Here is a 26,199-nt window from a genome sequence, read left to right as displayed (position 1 = left end):
ATATACTCTAAATCAGATTCTCTTAAGACTGTCTTGGCCACCACAATCCTGAAGGACAGTGATTTGTTCCCTTGGCAAATCTCACTGCTTTATAGTTGATTACCTTCTGAAAGAATGGAGAACATCCTGCAGACTGGGCTGAGGCATGTAAACCAGCATAGTGGGAAAAGCACCAACTTTTGTGACCTCCCTTCCCACCAAATTTTGTGACCCACTTCTGCTGGAAAGGTGTGGTACTGCTCCATCCTTTAGTGCAGAATCAAGGCTTTAAATATATTCTTGGGTTAATGCAGGCCCTTTGGTCTTTCTGCAGAATTCCTTTTATGAAACTGTCATGTTCATGATGCCATAGCTCAGAAATGCTGAGGGGATTGATGGATATGATTCTGTGAACCTCATTGCTGGGTTTAATGTTGGGAGGTGGAGATATTTATTATCTAATGTCTTATTCTCTTTTCCGAACACCTGCAAGAAAATTTCTCTGCCATTTTAGTATTAGAAGTAGTTGTATTTTTGAGCAGCAACCAGTTTATTTTTACCTTAAGAATCATGTAACTGACCATGCATTCCACTTCATATTGGTGGGTAGAAAACTTTATGGAGTTTTTGGGTCAACAAGGGAATGTTCATTTCACATCTGACATTTTGTTATCCTATTTTCTCTTGGTCTCATTTTGCCTTTATTCTGTACATATCATTTTGGTTATCAGCCTCAACTAAATGTTTTTTCTAAGAATAAAACTGGAGAGTAAATGGATGTTCACCCTTGTAATTATTTCTGATACTAAGTTCTTTAATTTATAAAGGAATATTATCTAAATAGAGCTTCCCAGATGGCGCTAGTGGTAAAAAACTGCTTGCCAGTGTAGGAGACATAGGAGATGTGGGTTAGATCCCTGGATTGGGAAGACCACTGGAGAAGGAAATGGCAACCTACTCGAGTATTCTAGCCTTGAGAATCCCACTGACAAAGGAGCCTGGCAGGCTCCAGTTGATGAGGTTGCAAAGAGTCAAACACAACTAGCACCAGTTATCTAAATCAAATTTTACTTGCTAATGTGATCAAACTTCTAAAGATGACTTCCCAGTGGTGTGTATTTAGAAAAGCCTACAGTCAAACTGCGGCTTCAGCTTTTTTGTGTGTATAGAAAAAAAATCTACATCACTTCATGACAAAATAGAAGGTGAAAAAATGGAAGTGGTGACAGATTTTATTTTCTTGGGCTCCAAAATCACTGTAGGCGATGACTGCTGCAGTGAAATTAAAAGATGCTTGTTCCTTGTAAGGAAATCTAAAACAAACCTAGACCGCGTACTGTAAACCAGAGACATCACTTTGCCAACAAAGGTCCATATAGCCAAAGCTATGATTTTTCCAATAGTCATGTAGGGATGTGAGAGTTTGACCATAGCAAACGCTGAGCACTGAAGAACTGATGCTTTTGTATTGTGATGCTGGAGAAAACTCGTGAGAGTCCCTCGGGCAGCAAGGAGATCAAATCAATCAATCCTAAAGGAAATCAACCCTGAATATTGGAATACTGGAAAGACTGATGCTGAATCTGTAATACTTTGGCCACCTGATGTGAAGAGTGGACATATTGGAAAAGACCTTGATGCTGGGAAAGATCGAAGGCAAGAGGAGAAGGGAGCAGCAGAGCCTGAGATGGTTAGATAGCATCACCAACTCAGTGAACATGAATTTGAACAAATTCCAGAAGATAGTGGAGGACCGAGAAGCCTGACTTGCTGCAGTCCATGGGGTCACAGAGTCAGAAACGACTGAGCAACTGAACAACAACAAGAAAAATATCTACATTGATATATTGAATTAGCTTGGGTTGTTTAATTTAAATACCCTAAAAGCCCTGAAATGTGACTTAGCTCTTTTCCATATCTGACTTGATTAAAAGAATCCATCGACAAAACTTGAAATCTTTTCTCCAGTGAAATTCCATCAGAGTAACTTCTGTTTAAGATTGCCCTTAAGATTTGATGAGGGTGACTTAAAATTGTTTCACAACTAAAACCTTTGTTAATTTTAAAAAGATATACTGTCTTTTCATAGTGTTCATACTGTTCATGGGGTTCTCAAGGCAAGAATAGTGAAGTGGTTTGCCATTCCCTTCTCCAGTGGACCACATTCTGCCAGAATGAACAGTATGAAAAGGAAAAGATAGGACACTGAAAGATGAACTCCCTAGGTTGGTAGGGAGTTCATCTCCCTAGGTTGGTAGTTCATCTCCCTAGGTTGGTAGGGAGTTGCCCAGTATGCTACTAGAGATCAGTGGAGAAATAACTCTAGAAAGAATGAAGGGATAGAGTTAAAGCAAAAATAACACCCAGTTGTGGATGTGACTGGTGGTAGAAGCAAGGTCTGATGCTGTAAAGAGCAATATTGCATATGAACCTGGAATGTCAGGTCCATGAATCAAGGCAAATTGGAAGTGGTCAAACAGGAGATGGCAAGAGTGAACGTCAACATTCTAGGAATCAGTGAAATAAGATGGACTGGAATGGGTGAATTTAACTCAGATGACCATTATATCTACTACTGTGGGCAGGAATCCCTTAGAAGAAATGAAGTAGCCATCATAGTCAACAAAAGAGTCTGAAATGCAGTACTTGGATACAATCTCAAAAACAACAGAATGATCTCTGTTCGTTTCCACAGCAAACCATTCAATATCATGGTAATCCAAGTCTATGCCCCGACCAGTAATGCTGAAGAAGCTGAAGTTGAATGGTTTTATGAAGACCTACAAGACCTTTTAGAACTAACACCCAAAAAAGGTGTCCTTTTCATTATAGGGGACTGGAACGCAAAAGTAGGAAGTCAAGAAACACCTGGAGTAACAGTCAAATTTGGCCTTGGAGTACAGAATGAAGCAGGGCAAAGGCTAATAGAGTTTTGCCAAGAGAATGTACTGGTCATAACAAACACCCTCTTCCAACAGCACAGGAGAAGACTCTACACATGGACATCACCAGATGGCCAACACTCAAATCAGATTGATTATACTCTTTGCAGCCAAGGATGGAGAAGCTCTATACAGTCAGCAAAAACAAGACCAGGAGCTTACTGGATCTGATCATGAACTCCTTATAGCCAAATTCAGACTTAAATTGAAGAAAGTGGGGAAAACCACTAGACCATTCAGGTATGACCTAAATCAAATCCCTTATGACTATACAGTGGAAGTGAGAAATAGATTTAAGGGATTAGATCTGACAAACAGAGTGTCTGATAAACTATGGACAGAGGTTTGTGACATTGTACAGGAGACAGGAATCAAGACCATCCCCATGGAAAAGAAATGCAAAAAAGCAAAATGGTTGTCTGAAGAGGCCTTACAAATAGCTGTGAAAAGAAGAGAAGCGAAAAGCAAAGGAGAAAAGGAAAGATATACCCATCTGAATGCAAAGTTCCAAAGAATAACAAGGAGACATAAGAAAACCTTCCTCAGTGATCAATGCAAAGAAACAGAGGAAAAAAATAGAATGGGATAGACTAGAGATCTCTTCAAGAAAATTAGAGATACCAAGGGAACATTTCATGCAAAGATGGGCTCAGTAAAGGACAGAAATGGTAGGGACCTAACAGAAGCAAAAGATATTAAGAAAAGGTGGCAAGAATATACAGAAGAACTGTACAAAAAAGATCTTCATGACCCAGGTAATCACGGTGGTGTGATCACTCACACCTAGAGCCGGACATCCTGGAATGTGAAGTCCAGTGGGCCTTAGGAAGCCTCACTATGAACAAAGCTAGTGGAGGTGATGGAATTCCAGTTGAGCTATTTCAGATCCTAAAAGATGACGGTGTGAAACTGATGCACTCAATATGCCAGCAAATTTGGAAAACTCAGCAGTGTCCACAGGACTGGAAAAGATCAGTTTTTATTCCAATCCCAAAGAAAGGCAATGCCAAAGAATGCTCAAACTACCGCACAATTGCACTCATCTCAGACGCTAGTAAAGTAATGGTCAAAATTCTCCAAGCCAGGCTTCAGCAATACGTGAACTGTGAACTTCCTGATGTTCAAGCTGGTTTTAGAAAAGGCAGAGGAACCAGAGACCAAATTGCCAACATCTGCTGAATCATCGAAAATGTAAGATAGTTCTAGAAAAACATCTACTTCTGCTTTATTGACTATGCCAAAGCCTTTGTCTGTGTGGATCATAATAAACTGTGGAAAATTCTGAAGGAGGTGGGAATCCCAGACCACCTAACCTGCCTCTTGAGAAACCTATATGCAGGTCAGGAAGCAACAGTTAGAACTGGACATGGAACAACAGACTGGTTCCAAATAGGAAAAGGAGCACGTCAAGGCTGTATTTTGTCACCCTGGTTATTTACCTTATATGCAGAGTACATCATGAGAAACGCTGGGCTGGAAGCAGCACAAGCTGGAATCAAGATTGCTGGGAGAAATATCAATAACCTCAGATATGCCGATGACACCACCCTTATGGCAGAAAGTGAAGAACTAAAGAGCCTCTTGATGAAAGTGAAAGTGGAGAGTGAAAAAAAGTTGGCTTAAAGCTCAACATTCAGAAAACTTAAGATCATGGCATCCAGTCCCATCACTTCATGGCAAATAGATGGGGAAACAGTGTCAGACTTTATTTTTTTGGGCTCCAGAATCACTGCAGATGGTGATTGCAGCCATGAAATTAAAAGACACTTACTCCTTGAAAGGAAAGTTGTGACTAACCTAGACAGCATATTAAAAAGCAGAGACATTACTTTGTCAACAAAGGTCCGTCTAGTCAAGGCTGTGGTTTTTCCAGTAGTCATGTATGGATGTGAGAGTTGGACTATAATGAAAGCTCAGTGCCGAAGAATTGATGCTTTTGAACTGTGGTGTTGGAGAAGACTGTTGAGAGTCCCTTGGACTGCAAGGAGAGCCAACCAGTCCATCCTAACGGAGATCAGTCCTTGGTGTTCACTGGAAGGACTAATGTTAAAGCTGAAACTCCAGTACTTTGGCCACCTGATAAAGACTGATGCTGGGAAGGATTGAGGCCAGCAGGAGAAGGGGACAACAGAGGATGAGATAGTTGGATGGCATCACTGACTCAATGGGCATGGGTTTGGGTAGGCTCCGCCAGTTGGTGTTGGACAGGGAGGCCTGGCGTGCTGCTCTTCATGGGGTCATAGAATCGGACACAACTGAGCGCCTCAAGTGATACTGATACTGTCTTTAGTTAGCCTAAACATTCTGAATTGAATAAACATAAACCTTCAAATGGCCAAAGTAAAAATGTCTTTAAGAATTTGATTAGTAGCTCTAAAATTTTATAATATTTAGATTTTCAGGGTTTTTTTTTTTTTTTTTTTTTTTTTCTGCAATGAGTGATACATTAAATGTAATGGTGTTTTATGGTAACCTTAAATATGAATTTAAAAGTATTATTATTTTTCTCTGCAGAGATATAACTGCTATAAACATCACTGGAGTGATACAAGAAAACCTGTTGTTTTGGAAGTAACACCAGGAGGCTTTGACCAAATTAACCCTGCAACAAACAGAGTCCTCTGTTCCTATGACTATAGAAATATTGAAGGTTTTGTAGATCTCTCTGATTATCAAGGAGGGTTTTGTATACTTTATGGAGGATTTAGTAGATTGGTAAGTAGTGTTTTTAAAAAGTTATTTTAAAAAAGACATGACCATTTGAAGGAAAGCAGAGTTTTTACAGTTAATTTTGAAATTTCCTTTGAGTCCTCTGGAAGGAAGTATGGTATTTTGAGTGCAGGCTTTGGTATCAGGTAGACATCAGCTTGAATTCCAGTTTGCAGCTCTCTAAAATGTGGAGAATAATTTGTGTATGTCTTAGGTTTTTTGATCAAATGAGATACTTTATGTAAAAATCTTAGCACAGTATGTCACTTAATATTTAATAAACAGTGATCACAGTTTTATTTTCATTAGTATTAATGTGTTACTTGAAAGTTTCTAAACTTTCTTTGAAAAGTTATGTTAAACTATTATTTTTATAGTCTTCTTTCCTTTGCCCAGATATTTGTAATCTGAAATCTGAATATACTTTGAAAATTCAAATTTGGAGTTCATTGCATGTTTTATTTTGAAATTCTGAGTTACATGTAAATTTTGGGACACAACAGAAACCTCTTAAGGTGCTGAGACCCTTTTTGTTAATTGGCAGTAGAAACAGAGCTATAGATTATGATCATTTTTTTTTTATAAGAAACATCCTGCCTTTCTTCATTAAACCCCATACCTCAGAGATGAGCATTAGAGTGTCCAGATGGAGAGACTCAGGTGAACTTACTCTCAGGGTCCTTTCTCTTGAGATTTTAAATCCTGTAGCTACCTTAATATCCTGGGAACACTACTCCCAGGATTAATGTTCTGTAGATAAATTATCCATCCCTGGATAGCAGAACCAGGGCAAGTCTTTTGGATATACAAGAGGCTGCTGCTGCTGCTAAGTGTCTTCAGTCATGTCCGACTCTGTGCAACCCCATAGACGGCAGCCCACCAGGCTCTACCGTCCCTGAGATTCTCCAGGCAAGACCACCGGAGTGGGTTGTCATTTCCTTCTCCAATGCGTGAAAGTGAAAAGTGAAAGTGAAGTCACTCAGTCGCGTCCGCCTCTTAGCGACCCCATGGACTGCAGCCCACCAAGCTCCTCCGTCCATGTGATTTTCCAGGCAAGAGTACTGGAGTTGGGTGCCATTGCCCTCTCCATACAAGAGGCTAAGTGTAGCAAAAAGAAAAGAGAATGATGGATGGGGTGAGTGATCTGATTTACAAAACATGTTAGCTTCTTCAGAGTTACAGGCCTTGTCCCGTCCTCACTTCACCCAGATGATGGATACCAGCCTAGTGCCACTCATCTAGGAATGTGCGTGTAGACATTTTGTTACCGCTGAGTCTAGACCCAAAAAATGAATAATCCAAGAGAAAATCAGTTCCCTTTCCCACCCTAAAGTAGCCTAAAACCTCCTGTCATAGTGCTGCACAAAGGTTTGTCTCTTCCCTGTGTGGTAGAAGTTTATAATGATTAACCTCTTGGTGGAAAACATATTTAATTACAGTAATACAGCTTCACAGATCTTAACAGAATGACATTAATTCATCAAGCCTTCCAATGCATAAGGTAAACATTAAGGATAAGAATTGTGACACTTCTCAATTGCCAACATGTTTTATTGCTTGTTGGCATCAAGCAGTTTTAATTTTTTTCAGATATGTTACTTTTTTTAAATGATAGGTGACGTCAAACTTGGTAACCTTAATATGTAGGTCCATGGGTTTAACTTGGCTTCACATTGTAATTACCTGGAGAGTTTTTTTTAAGCCCACTGTGCCCTCGGCTCATTTTCTGAAGATACTGATTCAATTAATATAATGGGAGGCCTAGCAATGACAATTTTTAAAACTCTGGAATTGAGCTGAACATTGAGGCAAGTTTGGGAACACGTTTATTCATAGTATTGTATGTGGCAGTGTGCCTCAAACTTGAAGGTGCATACAAATCAGCTGGGGCATCTCGTTCACTCTCAGATTTTGATTCCCTAGGATTGAGGTTGGAACTGAGATGCTATACATCTAACAGGCTCACAGGTGATGCTGACTTTCCTGGTCCTTGGATGACCATTTGAGTTGCAGGAAGCTAAGCATACTGTCTGCCTTTTAAAAAACACTAGCTAAAATGAGTGTGTATGCCCAGCAGTGGGATTGCTGGATCATAAGGCAGGTCTATTTCCAGTTTTTTAAGGAATCTCCACACTGTTCTCCATAGTGGCTGTACTAGTTTGCATTCCCACCAACAGTGTAAGAGGGTTCCCTTTTCTCCACACCCTCTCCAGCATTTATTACTTGTAGACTTTTGGATCGCAGCCATTCTTACTGGTGTGAAATGGTACCTCATAGTGGTTTTGATTTGCATTTCTCTGATAATGAGTGATGTTGAGCATCTTTTCATGTGTTTGTTAGCCATCTGTATGTCTTCTTAAAATGAGTCAATTCACTACAGATATGAGACCATGACAGATTCATTCAAGAAACTGATATCTTCTGCATCCATAGTGACTGAGATAAGCTGTTGGAAATGAAATCGGATTTTAAAACATGATCTGATCCAGTGTTTCTCAGCAGGGTAGTTCCTGGTATTCCGGGCAGGACGGGTCTGTCTTGTGGGATTCTCCTGTCCTGCCCTTCACAGCATTTTTGGCCTCCAGGTACCACATGCAAGTAGCAGTACCTTATCCTTAATACACTCTGGAGGTTGGTTTGTAATATTCATAGGCCAGTGACTTGGTGAGCATTTAAGCATTTTTCAAGGTAATCTTGCAAGAAAGCCCATTGCATAAAAACAGATGAAGTCAGAGCTACCTTAGTTGAAACTGGAATTCTGTCCACTGTAGTATCCAGCACCTCCATTGGACTTGGCTGCGGTTCCTGGGGCCTTTTTTGGAGCCCTAGAGTGCTGTTTTCCACACGGGGATGAGAACCAGACTCTGAGAATTTATGAGATAATTTCCTTTCAGTGATTATTTGCAAGGCTTTATATTTCAGACTTTGATTTTAATTTATAATCAGCCACAACATACTGCTTATTTACTTCTGATAAGATCTACCTTTTTTCCTCCTAGAATTGCTCCTTCAGGCACTTTCCTATGAGTTGATTCACTATGGTCACATTTTAATGATTTCAACCCTAACATTTTAAATTTCAAAATTTATGCAGCATTTATTTGCATCAGAGCAAAGAGAAGAAATTATCAAAAGTGCAATAGATCATGCTGGCAACTATATAGGTATTTCATTGCGGATCAGAAAAGAGCCTTTAGAATTTGAGCAATATTTGAACCTTCGATTTGGCAAATACAGCACTGATGAATCCATCACATCTTTAGCAGAGTTTATAGTCCAGAAAATATCACCTAGACATTCGGTAAGCTCATATGTTAAAAGTGAAAATTTGTTCATCTGATTTTGACATTTTTCTTCAATAATTTTTTAATATATGTCAATTTTGTTTGAAGGAACCTGTAAAAAGAATTCTAGCGCTTACAGAAACATGTTTAGTAGAACGTGATCCAGCAACCTATAATATTGCAACATTGAAGCCCTTAGGAGAAGTAAGTTTCAGTAATAGTTTAAATGAGATTTCTTCCTGTTTATATATTAGAATAATTTTCTTTCTGTTTTAATATTTTTTTATGCCTAAAGAACAGGAAACAATCTGTGTTTATTGATCTTAGAACAATGAATATTGTAAAATTTGTTTTTCAAGTATATAATGAAAACTTTTTATTATTATATGAAAATTTGAATGAAACTTTTAAGCAGCTCTTAAATTCTGATATTATAACCAAATTACATTTTTAAATATTGACTTTTGTCGACTAAATGATGTGTAGTTTTTCTAATGGAATACCATAAAACGAACATCTTTCATGGAACTTATTTCTTGTGTTCCTTAGGTGTTTGCATTGGTTTGTGACTCAGAAAATCCACAGCTTTTTACCATTGAATTTATAAAAGGCCAAATACGGAAATACTCTTCAACAGAGAGGTATTTTTTTTTAATTCATCTAGTTTTTGAGATCTTAGTGTGTGGAAGGCAAAGTGCTTCATCAAAGAGGAAAAACAAAGATAAATTTTATCTAGAACTTTAAAATTATGTAATGAAGGAAAAGACAACTTTATTTTGTTGCATGTTTAAAATATCTTTCATTTAGTCGTCAAGTTTCGAAAGAGTATAAAAATGGTTCAGTTCAGTTCAGTTGCTCAGTCGTATCCAACTCTTTGTGACCCCATGAACTGCAGTATGCCAGGCCTCCCTGTCCATCACCAATTCCCTGAGTTTACCCAAACCCATGTGCATTGAGTCGGTGATGCCATCCAACCATCTTATCCTCTGTCGTCCCCTTCTCCTCCTGCCCTCAATCTTTCCCAGCATCAGGGTCTTTTCCAGTGAGTCAGCTCTTTGCATCAGGTGGCCAAAGTATTGGAGTTTCAGCTTCAACATCGGTCCTTTCAGTGAACACCCAGGACTGATCTCCTTTAGGATGGACTGGTTGGATCTCCCTGTAGTTCAAGAGTCTTCTCCAACACAGCAGTTCAAAAGCATCAATTCTTTGGTGTTCAGCTTTCTTTATAGTCCTCACATCCATACGTGACCTCTGGAAAAACCATAAAAATGATTACTTGATATTAAATCAAAGGATGGAAAATAAAGTATGCTTCTGAAACTTAACACTTTTTAAGTATTTAAAAATAATACCTTTCACTTTCATTCTTAAATTGTTTGGATAATGGTAGCCAGTTACTCTGGCTACCTGATGTAGCCTCTGATGCTGGGAGGGGTTGGGGGCAGGAGGAGAAGGGGACGACAGAGGGTGAGATGGCTGGATGGCATCACTGACTCGATGGACGTGAGTCTGAGTGAACTCCGGGAGTTGGTGATGGACAGGGAGGCCTGGTGTGCTGCGATTCATGGGGTCGCTAAGAGTGAGGTCACATGACTGAGTGACTGAACTGAACTGAACTGAGCCAGTTACTTTGATAAAAATACACTCAGTGCAACTGACACCACATGGTAAAACAACTAAACCTGTGTGAAGGTTTTGTGTGGGTATGTTTTAAACTCCTTTAAGTGAATACAAAGGAATGTAGTCACTGGAGCAGATGGTAAGAGTTTGATGAGTTTTATAAGAAACTGCCAAACTGTATTCCTAAAGTGGCTCTACCATTGTGCATTCCAACCAGCAGTGAATGAGAGTTCCTGTTTCTCCACATCCTTATCAGCATTTGGTGGTGTCAGTATTTCAGATTTGGCCATTCTAACACTAATGTTGTGGTATCTTGTTTTAATTAGCATTTTCCTGATGTTATATGGTATAAAGCATCATATAGTATTTTGGATCATTTTTTTTTTTCCTTTTTTTTTCCCACTTTAATTTTGTATTGGGATATAGACAGTTAACAAAGTTGTGATTGTTTCAGGTGAACAGCAAAGGGATTCAGCCATATGTATACATGTATCCATTCTCCCCCAAACCCTCCTCCCACCCAGGCTGTAGGATCCTTTTTTTATAGGGTTGTTCCTTTTATTGTTGAATTTTAAGAGTTTTTAGTATATTTTGGGTAATGGTCCTTTATCAGATCAGATCAGATCAGTCGCTAAGTCGTGTCCGACTCTTTGCGACCCCATGAATCACAGCACGCCAGGCCTCCCTGTCCATCACCAACTCCCGAAGTTCACTGAGACTCACGTACATCGAGTCAGTGATGACATCCAGCCATCTCATCCTCTGTCGTCCCCTTTTCCTCCTGCCCCCAATCCCTCCCAGCATCAGACTCTTTTCCAATGAGTCAACTCTTCGCATGAGGTGGCCAAAGTACTGGAGTTTCAGCTTTAGCATCATTCCTTCCAAAGAAATCCCAGGGCTGATCTCCTTCAGAATGGACTGCTTGGATCTCCTTGCAGTCCAAGGGACTCTCAAGAGCCTTCTCCAACACCACAGTTCAAAAGCATCAATTCTTCGGCGCTCAGCCTTCTTCCCAGTCCAACTCTCACATCCATACATGACCACAGGAAAAACCATAGCCTTGACTAGACGAACCTTTGTTGGCAAAGTAATGTCTCTGCTTTTGAATATGCTATCTAGGTTGGTCATAACTTTCCTTCCAAGGAGTAAGCGTCTTTTAATTTCATGGTCTTTTGTAAATATTTACTCCCAACTTGTGGCTTGTCTTTTTATTCTCTTGATGAAGTTTCTTGAATAAGTAAAACTGTAGAGAAAGAAGCAGATAAATGGTTGCCTGGGGCTAGGGAGTTTTTTGCAAATGGGCACAAGGAAACTTTTTCGGGTGCTGGAAATGTATAAAAACTGGATTGTGGTAATGATTGTCCAACTGTATAAATTTATGAAAAATTACCAAACTCTACATTTTAATTGAATGACTTTTGTGATTTTTAAGTTATCTCTCAGTAAAACTGTTAAAGATAATCTTAAAATTAGAAAACAAGAGGAAAATGTTAATCCATTCCTTTAGTAACTTGTACATTATGTGAAACAGGAAAGTGAAGAACTAATATTGGAGGTCAGGTTCTCTCCTGCCACTTCTCTTTAGTACTTCCCTGGTACCCAGGGTGCCCCCCTGAGCAGGTTACCTTCTAAAGGCCCTATGCTGCTTTCTAAATGAAAATCTCCATAGATTATCAATCCTAAAACCTTTTTATTTTTAACTTTGCTTAGAGATTCCTTATTAGCAAGTTTGCTGGATGGAGTAAGAGCCTCTGGTAACAGAGATGTTTGTGTAAAAATGACATCAACTCATAAAGGTCAGCGATGGGGGTTACTCAGCATGCCTGTCGATGAGGAGGTAGAGAGCCTTCATCTCAGATTCTTGGCTACACCTCCAAGTAAGTATTGATTTAAATATAATTTCATTTCTATCCATCTACTTAACAATAAATAAATATAGTGCAGACCTCTAAATCGTTTTGAATCATTCATTTCCTTACAGATGGCAACTTTGCAGATGCTGTGTTCAGGTTCAACGCTAACATTTCATATAGTGGAGTTCTGCATGCAGTGACGCAGGATGTAAGATAAATTGTATCATAATTTGTTCATTGTCATTAATTTTTGGTATAGAAACTTTTTTGAAATACTCTTCCTCACCTAGGGTCTCTTCTCAGAAAACAAAGAAAAACTGATCAATAATGCCATAACGGCATTATTGTCCCAGGAAGGGGATGTTGTTGCTTCAAATGCAGAACTTGAGAGTCAGTTCCAGGCTGTGAGGAGGCTTGTGGCTTCCAAAGCTGGTTTTCTAGCTTTTACTCAGCTTCCAAAGTAAGTTGCCTTAATATTTTTTTTTTTAATAAGAATTTGAAAAACTTAAAATAGCAAATAATCAACAAATTCACCTCTTTATATCTGATTAAACTTGTTACTTTTTAATATGATGATATAGTAGTTTCTATTCATGAGATATAAAAAAGCAAGATGAATGAATGGAAATGATATTGCTGACTCTTATTTATACATTCACCCATGATATTATTGACTCTTGTTTTGGTGAATTTGAATGGGAAGTTCAAGCCTTTTAGCTTTAATCAACCTTCAACTGCTCCCCTGCCCACCCCCACCCCCCTGCCAAAGGAAAGAAATTATGAAAACTGTTATGTTCTAGATATGGGATTCAGAATATGTAATTGCTGTAGTAATGTAGTAGAAACTTAAAATAACTTACTGTGTAATATTTTTATAGTAAAATAATAGAATGATGCTCTGGTGTTGCTACTATACACTGTTGTTTTGTCCCATGAGGTTTCGGGAGCGTCTTGGAGTGAAGGTAGTAAAAGCACTCAAGAGGAGCAACAATGGAGTCATCCATGCAGCTGTTGATATGCTCTGTGCCCTCATGTGTGTAAGTACTGGTGTTTTTCTCAAGGAAGCTGAATCTAAGTGACTGATGGTTTAAATTTCCACAAACCTAGATTTTATTGTTTCAGTTAAATTCAATGTTTTTATAATTCCTAACTTGCTCTTCCTGCCATTTATTTATTCAAATAAACATTTGTTTAGTAGTAGTAGTTAGTTGAGTCGCTAAGTCGTGTCTGACTCCTGGGACCCCATGGACTGTAGCCTGCCAGGCTACTCTGTCCATGGGATTCTCCAGGCAAGAATACTGGAGGAGTGGGTTGCCATTTCCTTCTCCAGGGGATCTTCCCAATCCAGGGATCAAACCCAGGTCTCCTGCATTGCAGGCAGATTCTTTACGAACTGAGCTAAGCATACCTATAAACTAGGCACTGTGATGTTTACAAAAAGAAATACCAAGATGTCAAGACAAAATTCCTCCCTGAATTTGCTAACAGTCTGTTAAGGTTCACTTCACTTCACTTCAGTTGCTCAGTCGTGTCAGACTCTTTGCGACCCCATGAATCGCAGCATGCCAGGCCTCCCTGTCCATCACCAACTCCCAGAGTTTACTCAAACTCATCTGCATCTAGTCAGTGATGCCATCCAGCCATCTCATCCTCTGTTGTCCCCTTCTCCTCCTGCCCCCAATCCCTCCCAGCATCAGACTCTTTTCCAGTGAGTCAACTCTTCGCATGAGGTGACCAAAGTACTGGAGTTTCAGCTTTAGCATCATTCCTTCCAAAGAAATCCCAGGGCTGATCTCCTTCAGAATGGACTGCTTGGATCTCCTTGCAGTCCAAGGGACTCTCAAGAGTCTTCTCCAACACCACAGTTCAAAATCACCAATTCTTCGGCACTCAGCTTTCTTCCCAGTCCAACTCTCACATCCATACATGACCACTGGGAAAATCATAGCCTTGACTAGACGGACCTTTCTTGGCAAAGTAATGTCTCTGCTTTTGAATATGCTATCTAGGTTGGTAATAACTTTCCTTCCAAGGAGTAAGCGTCTTTTAATTTCATGGCTGCAGTCACCATCTGCAGTGATTTTGGAGCCCCCCAAAATAAAGTCAGCCACTGTCCCCATCTATTTGCTATGAAGTGATGGGTCTAGATGCCATGACCTTAGTTTTCTGAATGTTGAGCTATGCATGTGTATTTAACTGTATATATAGTAGGAGCCATGGGATCCCTAAAAAGCAGGATTTGATTATGATTTTGTGATGAGAAGACAAAAGGTTCTAGGTTAGTCTTTATGGAATATGTTACACTTGATCTGAATCTTAAAGGTCAGGTAAATATTTTCTAGTTGTGAGAAGACTTTCCTAAGGAAGAATAATTCAGTGTTTTCAGTTGCTCAGTCGTGTCCAACTCTTTGCGACCTCATAAACCACAGCACTCCAGGCCTCTCTGTCCATCCCCAACTCCCAGAGTCCACCCAAACCTATGTCCATTGTGTCGGTGATGCCATCCAACCATCTCATCCTCTGTCGTCCCCTTCTCCTGCCCTCAAGTTTTCCCAGCATCAGGGTCTTTTCCAGTGAGTCAGCTCTCTGCATCAGGTGGCCAAAGTACTGGAGTTTCAGCTTCAAGATCATTCCTACCAGTGAACACCCAGGACTGAACTCCTTTAGGATAGACTGGTTGGATCTCCTTGCAGTCCAAGGGACTCTGAAGAGTCTTCTCCAATACCACAGTTCAAAAGCTTCAACTTTTTGGTGATTAGCTTTCTTTATAGCCCAACTCTCACATCCATACATGACTACTGGAAAAACTATAGCCTTGACTAGACAGACCATTTTTGGTAAAGTAACGTCCCTGCTTTTTAATATGCTGTCTAGGTTGGTCATAACTTTCCTTCCAAGGAGTAAGCGTCTTTTAATTTCATGGCTGCAGTCAACATCCACAGTGATTTTGGAGCCCAGAGAAATAAAGTCAATCACTGTTTCCACTGTTTCCCCATCTGTTTGCCATGAAGTGATGAGTCCGGATGCCATGATCTTAGTTTTCTGAATGTTGAGCTTTAAGCCAACTTTTTCACTCTCTTCTTTCACTTTCCTCAAGAGGCTCTTTAGTTCTTCCCTTTCTGCCATAAGGGTGGTGTCATCTGCATATCTGAGGTTACTGATATTTCTCCCAGCGATCTTGATTCCAGCTTGTGCTTCCTCCAGCCCAGCGTTTTGCATGATGTACTCGGCATATAAGTTAAATAAGCAGGGTGACAATATACAGCCGTGACTTACTCCTTATCCTATTTGGAACCAGTCTGTTGTTCCGTGTCTAGTTCTAATTGTTGCTTCCTGACCTGTATATAGGTTTCTCAAGAGGCAGGAAGAATAATTAGCATATGCAAAAGTTTATTTGGAAAATGAAAAATAATTGAATAGGACTGGATCATAACATATGAATGTAGGCACACAGGTTTAGGAGTTAGAGCTAGAGATATGTGCAGAGACCATCATAAAAAGCCTTTTGTATCAAGGAAGCTAGTTTTGTATGCTAAAGAACAACTGATTTTTTCAACAGAGGAATGGTAACATGTCAGTTGTGGAATTTTAGGAAATTCATGGATGGTATGGGAAGTATAGATTAGAGGTCAAGTTAGAGGCATGGAGAGCAAATTATCGTGTAAGAAACGAAATGCTGAAGTAGGATGAACTAAAGAAGGCACATTTGAAAGCGGTTTGCGAGGTAAAACTCTTAAGTTGCAGACAGCTTGTTGTGGGGAGAAAACTGTAAAACTGAAATTTTTGGTTTATTTCAATTTTGTGTAGAGTATAAGTTCCTTATAGTAAGCATTTTAGGCAGACTTAATGATATACATTAAGTATAAGTAATCACTTGAATGAGTTAGTTGCTCTGTCGTGTCTTATTCTCTGCAACCCCATGGACTGTAGTCCATCAGGCTCCACTGTCCATGGGATTCTCCAGGCAAGAATACTGGAGTGGGTAGCCATTTCCTTCTTCAGGGGATCTTCCCAACCCAGAGAATGAACCCAGGCCTCCTGCATCTCAGACAGATTCTTTACTGTCTGAGCCAGCAGGGAAGCCCTTGTATAAAACCTTGTATAAAATCACGTGTATAAAACCTTGCATTTATTCCCAAAGTGAATTTTATTATCTTTATTAAAAGTAAATCCATTAAAGAATTGGTGAAGGACTTCCCTGGTGATCTAGTGGTTAAGAATTCACCTGCCAGTGCAGTGGACCTGATTCAATTCTTGGTAAGGAAGATTCCACTTAGCTGCCACAGGGCAGCTAAGTCCCTGCTCAACAGTTACTGAACCCCACACTCTCTGGATTCCACAAGCCACAACTACTGAAGTCCGTGGTCCCTAGAGCCAGTGCTCCACAACAAAAGAAGCTGCCATGACGAGAAGCCGGTGTAGCACAACTAGAGTGTAGCCCACCCAACTTGCTACAACTAGAGACTGTGCACAACAATGAAAAACCCAGAACAGACAAAAATGCATAAATTAATTTTAAAAAGAATTAGTGGAAACACTAGAACAAAAAATAATAGTAGTGTTGAATAATTTTGGATGAATTATCTCATTTGAGCTCCATAATAATCCAATAAGGTAAGTATTTTTATTCCCTCTTTATAACTGAGGAAAATGAAACTGAGAGAGTTAAAGTAATTTAACTGTGTCTAAGGTTGGCTATGAACAAAGCTAGTGGAGGTGATGGAATTCCAGTTAAGCTATTTCAAATCCTGGAAGATGATGCTGTGAAAGTGCTGTACTCAATATGCCAGCAAATTTGGAAAACTCGGCAGTGGCCACAGAACTGGAAAAGGTCAGTTTTCATTCCAATCCCAAAGACAGGCAATGCCAAAGAATGCTCAAACTACCACACAATTGCACTCATCTCACATGCTAGTAAAGTAATGCTCAAAATTCTCTAAGCTGGGCTTCAGCAATACGTGAACTGTGAACTTCCAGGTGTTCCAGCTGGTTTTAGAAAAGGCAGAGAAACCAGAGATCAAATTTCCAACATCCGCTGGATCATCCAAAAAGCACGCGAGTTCCAAAAAAACATCTATTTCTGCTTTATTGACTATGCCAAAGCCTCTGACTGTGTGGATCACAATAAACTGTGGAAAATTCTGAAAGAGATGGGAATACCAGACCATCTTGAGAAACCTGTATGAAGGTCAGGAAGCAACAGTTAGAACTGGACATGGAACAACAGACTGGTTCCAAATAGGAAAAGGAGTACATCAAGGCTGTATATTGTCACCCTGGTTTTTAACTTATATGCAGAGTACATCATGAGAAACGCTGGGCTGGAGGAAGCACAAGCTGGAATCAAGATTGCTGGGAGAAATATCAGTAACCTCAGATATGCAGATGACACCACCCTTATGGCAGAAAGTGAAGAGGAACTAAAAAGCCTCTTGATGAAAGTGAAAATGAAGAGTGAAAAAGTTGGCTTAAAGCTCAGCATTCAGAAAACGAAGATCATGGCATCTGGTCCCATCACTTCATGGGAAATAGATGGGGAAACAGTGGAAACAGTGTCAGAGTTTATTTTTTTGGGCTCCAAAATCACTGTGGATGGTGATTTCAGATATGAAATTAAAAGACGCTTACTCCTTGGAAGGAAAGTTATGACCAACCTAGATAGCATATTAAAAAGCAGAGGTATTACTTTGTCAATAAAGGTACGTCTAGTTAAGGCTATGGTTTTTCCAATAGTCATGTATGAATGTGAGAGTTGGACTGTGAAGAAAGCTGAGCGCCAAAGAATTGATGCTTTTGAACTGTGGTGTTGGAGAAGACTCTTGAGCATCTCTTGGACTGCAAGGATATCCAACCAGTCCATTCTAAAGGAGTTCAGTCCTGGGTGTTCATTGAAAGGACTGATGCTGAAGCTGAAACTCCAATCCTTTGGCCACCTCATGTGAAGAATTGACTCATTGGAAAAGACTCTAATTTTGAGAGGGATTGGAGGCAGGAGGAGAAGGGGACGGCAGAGGATGAGATTGCTGGATAGCATCACCTACTCAATGGACATGGATTTGAGTGAACTCCGGGAGTTGGTGATGGGCAGGGAGGCCTGGCGTGCTGCGATTCATAGGGTCACAAAAAGTCGGACACAACTGAGCGACTGAACTGAACTGAAGATTGGCTATAGTCATTACCAGAATTAGAATTTGATCTTTACTCCTAACTATCACGCTGGAATCCTTTTATGTTCTTAGTTTATTCCAACTGTCAAAAGTGAATCAACTTGAGACAAGGAAGTATTTGGTGTTAATTTTAGTGCTTGCTTTAAAATGCTAAGTTTATAGTTTCAAATTTATAGTATAAAATTGTGGTAGGCAGAATGGGTGTTATTTGCTTTTTAAGAGGGAGATCTGGGACTTATTCTCTCAAAAGTACCCTTGCAGTACTATTTATGCTTAGGCAAATTATCCACAGTCTATCAGACCCAGTAGAAATCATCATTTCTGCATGCTTATCTTATCACAAGTTTCCTTTCTGCCTTAAATTTAAAGGATGTGGTTTTTAGTTCTTTCAGTGTTCAGTGAGTACTCTTCATAAATAGCATTTATGTTATACAACTGCTTATGAATTTATCACTGTTTTTAATCAATAGCCCATGCATGATGACTATGATTTAAGACAAGAACAGCTAAACAAAGCTTCTCTTCTCTCTTCAAAGAAGTTTCTGGAAAACTTACTGGAGAAATTTAATTCCCATGTGGTGAGTTAAAGTTAAATTTGTCATAATGAGTGATACCATAGAGATTGAGGATATTCTGAAAGTACAACATGGACAGTTTTTGTTGTGTTTTGTTTTAAATTGTGGCCCTCATTTCAGTATTGGTTACAGTTCAGCTTGCTCACTTACTTATTTTATTACTATAAAATAGTGTCTTAAGGCTATTTAATTATTTAGGAAAGGATAAATTACAAAGCCTTTAACTTTTTAGTTATATCCCAGATTTTTACTTTTCTGCTTGCTTTAAAAAAGTCATTATGAAATAATTTGCTTTAAAAAAAATTTTTATTCCTCAAATCATTGCTTAACAGTTTTGGAGATGGGCAACATCTAGAAGGAATATGAACAGATTGCTAAAGCTTTGCAGGTTTTATCCAAGATTGCCTTTTATACAAATATACATTAACATTAGTTATACATGTTTGAGGAGTCTTGGTTATTCTCTTGAAATTTGACTGAATTTTAACTGTTTTCTTTCTGAGATAAGATAAGCACTGGATATACTACATTAGTAAAACAAGTACTGCTTGGAGTAGTACTCATGTTGAGAGCACTCTAAAATTCATTTTGGGAAATTAAATGTTTACTTCTCACATAATAGGATAACAGAAAAAAACCCATTATTAGCTGTCTTTTAAGTGAAGCTCTCTGCACTAAGCCAAGGTAATATGTTACTTTGTTTCAGGATCATGGGACTGGTGCCCTAGTTATTAGTTCACTCTTGGACTTCCTTACTTTTGCCCTGTGTGCTCCATATAGTGAGACAACAGAAGGGCAGCAGTTCGATATGCTCTTGGAGATGGTAGCATCCAATGGAAGAACACTCTTTAAACTCTTTCAGGTGAGAGCTTACACTTTTATCAGGTAACAACTAATCCGAGAGAACCACTTTTCGGTCAGTTGGTTTTTAAAATAATGTATGTGTGCTTCTGTGGTAATCTAAATAAATACAGCCTACTATGTTATCGTATTAGAATATTTCACTGATTTCTTAATGTTTCACGTAGAGTTCTATTGATGGCTTTTGATCAATATTTGACTCTGTTGTACATCTTTTCCATCTTAAAAGTAGTGAAAAACTGATTTTTTTCCTGTGATCAACTCAAAGTTCTCTTTTCTTTATAAATTTCCAAATATTAAGGTGAGCTTTAGCAGGGCCTTTCATGAGCAATTGAAAACATTTATTTCATATAATGCCATCATGTTTATTATGTACATGTGTGTATGTGATATTTATATTTATAAATGTCTATTTCTATTATGTTAATATCATAATCATTTGATATTTATCATTCCAATAAGTAGAATATATGTAATTATTCACATTAGTGCTAGCTGTTTCTACTTCTGTAAACTCTTTGTAGTATCTGTAAAGCTATATTGTAAGAATACCTAAAATTTTTAAACCATACTGTGAACTGACTTTGAGATGTAGCTTTTTACTAATTTTGTGGCTTTAAAGGGTGAAAGGGTTTCACTTTCAATTTTATGGCTTAATACCTTGCATAAAACTGTGTATCCCTCTTAAGAGCAACCCCTAAATATGTTGGAATAAAACTCTTTTATTCTGTGATACTTTTTTCTCCCTATTTTAAAGCATCCTTCCATGGCAATTATAAAGGGAGCTGGATTGGTTATGAAGGCAATAATAGAGGTGAGAAAACAATTTTGAAAGTTCAACTTACTTGAATGTTGATTGGCTCTTTTAACTTGGGTTGACAAAGTTACTTTCAGTCTTTTATGGGAAATATGCAGTATTTCTGGGTAAGAAAAGTAATTTTAAATGTTTATATTATTTTTAAACTACTTGCAACAACAATCCTTCAATAATAAACTAAGAATTTAAAGTTCTTAAGTAAGTAGATTTAGAGCAAATTAATTTTTCTGGTCCTCCATTATTTGTTTTATTTTAAAAGTAAAGTTAGCATTGTTTCTCCCTCTCTTTTATGGATGGTAGTGGTGATGGTATTGAAACTTCATTCAGGTACTAAGTCTATATGGAAATCTATTAATGGAGTTAGTTTATAGCCAAGTAGTATTAAATAAATATTGTAACAAAAAGTTTCTCATGCTAACCTGCATATATATTTAAGCCCCAGAGATCAGGACATGATATTGTTGGACATGAACTCTTGCTTCTCCAGGATAGTTGCTTTAGCCTTATGTGTTTTTTCTGGGGCTCAGCTGGTAGCTCAGGTGGGAAAGAAAGAATCCGCTTGCAGTGTAGGAGACCCCAGTTCAATTCCTGGGTTGGGAAGATCCCCTGGAGAAGGGACAGGCTACCCACTCCAGTTTACTTGGGCTTCCCTGGTGGCTCAGATGGTGAAGAAACCGCCTGCCCTGTGGGTGATCTGGGTTCGATCCCTCAATTGGGAAGATCCCCTGGAGAAGGAAATGACTACCCACTCCAGTATTCGGACCTGGAGAATACCATGGACAGAGGAGCCTGGCAGGCTACAGTCCTTGGGGTCGCAAAGAGTAAAATACAATTGAGCGACTTTGTATAGATAGATAGATATTTTTTAGAAGATGAGATCGTGGCTATTAATATGAACTTACTGGATGTTTACAATATAAGTTTAATGGCTTTTATATACTTTTGTCATAATTGGATAAAATATAAGAGTGCTCCCTTTGTCAAAAAACTCTGCCATTATAGTTCATAAATATAACAAGTAGCTAAATAATAAGCACAGTATTAGTATACTGTTAAACAGCTATTGAAAGTTATATATAGACTTAGATTGGTTGGAACATCAAAGTTTATTTGCGTTTTTAGTGTATACATGAAATAAAAGTGAATTGTCCCCCTTCAGCTAATAGGTACTATGCTTAATATTAGCTTCCAAAGTAAATGCCACATCTCTCACTTAGAGAGCTTGAAGTCGCCAAGGACAGTTAGGACCATGAGACCATACCAGTGAGTCTTCCTGGATTTGATCCCTTAATATATTGCTGTTCATTCAGAAATATTTAATGAGTGGCATATATAACCAAAAGGCCATTTTGACTTCAGTACAAGCCACAGGTGTCAAGATTCCTAGCCAGTTACTAGAGCAGTGTCTGTGTAGGGAGGCTTTTTTAATTTACACCGAAATCCTGGCAAATATCTTAAGTTGCTATTTTCTGATTGTGAAAGCAGTGTATGATCTTTTTAAGAAGTATTGGGTTTTTCAGAAAAAACACAAGGAAGAAATAAATCACCTGTATTTTTACCATCCAGAGACAACAGCTGTTAGTTTTCTGGTGAATTTCCTCTCAGACCATGTTCAAAATTATATATGTACATATACATACTATGTATATTTATATACATACTACATTCATTTGTATCAAATGATATATGTACATATTCATACTGCATGTACATTTGTATACTTCTGAATCTTTAGTTATGCTATATACTTGTACTTTTTTTTCAGTAACATTATATTTTTACTTTTTCACACATCTTAAATATCACAGTGCTTGCTTAATTCATAGCTCTGTTTATCTTTGATTAGTAGTCCTATCTATCCTACCCTTTTGTGAAAGAAAGTCTAAATAAGCAGAGTGAAATAAGAATACAAAGAACTACCTCAACATCACATCATTCTTTTTTAAAAAAATAAAGAATTGTATTCACCATAAAAGTGAATATATCTTTGCCAACAAGAGCAAGCAGGTTTGCAGATGCCTTTGGTAGGAGTTACTGATTTCTGTGAGTCACCTCTGCCCTTCATTGGCTGATATATACTTAAGGAATGAACCTAATTTTAAAGTTAAGCAATGTATAATTCATGAGATAACTTTATCTTGGAACATTAAAATCTTATTCCAAAGGCAGATAATATTTTTAAATGACTTATAATATTATTCACCTGTGTTATTTTCGGATAATTGGAGTTGCATATTTAATTTTTCATTACATTGTATACTGAATAATTATTTTATCTAGAGATGTAAAATTAACAAAATTAAAATAGCTTGCTTTAGATTGTTGCCTTAGGGATCATCTTACCCTTTTTCCAAAGGAAGGTGACAAAGAAATTGCTACAAAAATGCAGGAGCTTGCCCTAAGTGAAGGTGCCTTACCTCGACACTTGCATACTGCGATGTTTACAATAAGCTCAGATCAAAGGATGCTTACAAATAGGTAGGTTAAATTTAATTTGCTATCAGTTAACTTGTTTAGAGGAGGGGTTCAGATATTACATAAAACAGAGTGGTTGGATTACACAGATGTTTCATTTTCTTTTGATTCACCGAGTTCTTGTCCTTTCCTTATGGAAAGATTGTACCCAAAAGATCATTGTCCATGTCCCTGCATAACTGGGGAGGAAAAAAATAAAACTGCTTTTTTCCCCCTACTCTCTGCTCATCAAGCTCTACACCGCATAGTCATGGGACTGGAACATGGAAAAGAGTGCTTTGTATCTTACGGAACTAGAACCACATGTCCCCAAGGCTTTTCTCCTTACATTTCCTCCTGGTTATCTTGTATGTAGATGACCCACCTAGTGATTTTTAAATGACTTTGGTCTGTTAGGTACTCTAAGAAAAAAGAAAACTTAATTATCTAGCCAGCCTTACCTAATCAAGCCTATCCTAAGTCTCTTGCAGTTAAACAATTTTCCCTTAGGTAAATCATCTCTTTTATAAAAATCCTTCAAATATGAGGAAACACATAAATCTGTTTACTCCCTGCTGTATGAATTCCAGCTCTTTTAATTCTTTATAATTCTTGACGTAATATTTTAATCATGTTCTTTTTGGCTTTTTAAAATAATAGTGTAAATTGCTGACTTATGCTTACTTTATTGTAGAAATATAAATTTCATGTATTTATCACCTATGTTTGGTTATTGGCTACTGTAGTATGCTGCTCTGCCAGCAGTTTTCTGTTTTTACTATTATGAGAAGCTATCTGCATCCCTTACTTGAAAATACTAGGCATAAAAGTAGTCTTCAGTGTTGCCTGTGAAAACAAAAAGATATAAAAAGGTTATTTCCTAATATATTTGCTAAGATATTACATAGTAGAGACTATTTAATATCTTATTCCATTAAACCCCCATGCTAGCCCTTTCCTGTTTCTCTTTTTATTAATCAGTTTAATCAATCAGTTGCATTCCCTACTGTGATCAGTAACAATATTGAAAAACTGTCAAATTATAATAGAAATACTATTTATCATTTACATTGCTTTATCTTTTATAAATTGCTGCTATAAAATGTTATCTCTTATCTCTAATTAAAATCTTTTTAGGAATCATTAATACGACACTTAGCAAATGCCAGTGAAGGAGATTATGTGTTATCACTTCAGTATGTTAATAGGCTTCCAGAGAGACATAGAGTAAACAGTTTTAGTAGTGATTTTTGTTTTTTTGGTGTCAGAACAAAGCACAGTTTGGGTTTTCTTATTAAACTGCTTTCATTTGGTAGTGTAACTAACATATATGCCCTTAAGTGGTTATTTGGTCATTCTGCTCACAGGTTTCATCCTCATTCTTATTGCAAATGGCGGTTGAATCCCTACCAAAGCATAGAAGTGTCTCTGGTGAATAAAATGTATTCCCTATTTACCAGAAGCTTCCAGTCTGGGTAACAGATATCATCATGGGGATTAAGATTAATAAATGACTAAGTCCTAGATTCAACGTGAATCTTAGATACTCACTTTGAATCAAAATATTCTTTTAGCTCAAAAGTGCTTTTTAAGTCTTTGTTCAGTTCAAAACTGAAAATATTTTCTATCTCTGACCTTGCCAGGAAGTATGTATTAGAACATAGTTGACATTTGCTCATGTTCAGAATTCCAAAGAATTCCAGAATGATATGATCACTATAGCAGGACTTGTAATACAAACTAATTATATTATCAAGTCTAATTGTTTCCCTGTCTTTAAAAATATGTGGTAAGAACCTACCTCTTCACGTTTAGATCTGTTGAAAATTGATGAGTTCAAGAAGGAAGCATTTTAATTTGAAGAAAATATTAAAATGTTAGTAATATTTGAATTACTAACTCATATAGCTCAAGTTAAAATATTAATTTTTAGTATTTAACATCAGAATGATTTTTTCCTTAATTTTTATTGGAGTATAGTTGATTTAGGGTATTGTGTTAGATCCACATGTACAGCAGTATGACTCAGTTATATATATATCCCCTATTTTTTAGATTATTTTCACATATAGGTTATTACAGAGTATTGACTAGGTAGAATTTTTTTTTTTTAATTGTAGTCTTATTTCTTACATGATATGTTGTTCTTAAAAATTCCTTTTTGTTCTAGCTGAGATAAAGCAGCAAACCTTTCTCAACGTCTGCTTTTTTCAGACAGCTAAGTAGACATTTAGTCGGACTCTGGACAGCTGATAATGCAACTGCAACAAACTTGTTGAAACGCATTTTGGTAAGTCAGTTGAGTATATATTCTTACCCAATAAAATTTCATTGATAAGTTATTTATTTGGTTAAGGGTTGGTTTTGTTTTGTTTTGTTTAGTTTGCCTGTTTGTTTTTAATATAAAAGATACTAATCAAAGGAGTTATCATATAATAAATGTTACCCTCAGTAGCTAAATCGTCAGTTCAGTTCAGTCAATCAGTTGTGTCCAGCTCTTTGCGACCCCATAGACTGAGACATGCCAGGCTTCCCTCTCCATCACCAACTCCCAAAGCTTGCTTAAACTCATGTCCATCCAGAAGGTGATGCCTTCCAACCATCTCATCCTCTGTCGTCCCCTTCTCCTGCCTTCAAACTTTGCCAGCATCAGGGTCTTTTCCAGTGAGTCAGTTCTTTGCGTAAGGTGGCCAGAGTATTGGAGTTTCAGCTTCAGCATCAGTCCTTCCAATGAATATTCAGGACTGATTTCCTTTAGGATTCACTGGTTAGATCTCCTTGCAGTCCAAGGGACTCTCAAGAGTCTTCTCCAACACCACAGTTCAAAAGCATCAATTCTTTGGTGCTCATCTTTCTTTATAGTCCAACTCTCACATCCATACATGACTACTGGAAAAACCATAGCTCTGACTAGATGGACCTTTGCTGGCAAAGTAAT

General features: G+C 37.9%; 1 protein-coding gene across 3 annotated transcripts in view; it reads left to right on the top strand.

Moving 5' to 3' along the window:
• DNAJC13 (DnaJ heat shock protein family (Hsp40) member C13) overlaps window positions 1–26,199 on the top strand; it is a 151,555-nt gene that overhangs the window by 42,140 nt on the left and 83,216 nt on the right. For all 3 annotated transcript variants that reach the window (XM_025291713.3, XR_003111073.3, XR_003111080.3), the window contains exons 6-18: window positions 5,436–5,636; window positions 8,725–8,931; window positions 9,023–9,118; window positions 9,464–9,555; window positions 12,245–12,411; window positions 12,516–12,595; window positions 12,678–12,847; window positions 13,325–13,424; window positions 19,025–19,132; window positions 19,836–19,991; window positions 20,748–20,804; window positions 23,164–23,285; window positions 25,476–25,551. In XM_025291713.3, coding sequence (XP_025147498.1) covers window positions 5,436–5,636; window positions 8,725–8,931; window positions 9,023–9,118; window positions 9,464–9,555; window positions 12,245–12,411; window positions 12,516–12,595; window positions 12,678–12,847; window positions 13,325–13,424; window positions 19,025–19,132; window positions 19,836–19,991; window positions 20,748–20,804; window positions 23,164–23,285; window positions 25,476–25,551 — 1,632 coding nt within the window. The remainder of the gene's footprint in view (window positions 1–5,435; window positions 5,637–8,724; window positions 8,932–9,022; window positions 9,119–9,463; window positions 9,556–12,244; window positions 12,412–12,515; window positions 12,596–12,677; window positions 12,848–13,324; window positions 13,425–19,024; window positions 19,133–19,835; window positions 19,992–20,747; window positions 20,805–23,163; window positions 23,286–25,475; window positions 25,552–26,199) is intronic.

Source organism: Bubalus bubalis, chromosome 1 (assembly GCF_019923935.1).
Source record: "Bubalus bubalis isolate 160015118507 breed Murrah chromosome 1, NDDB_SH_1, whole genome shotgun sequence".
Taxonomy (NCBI): Eukaryota; Metazoa; Chordata; class Mammalia; order Artiodactyla; family Bovidae; genus Bubalus; species Bubalus bubalis.
This window is presented reverse-complemented; position numbering and strand designations above follow the sequence as displayed.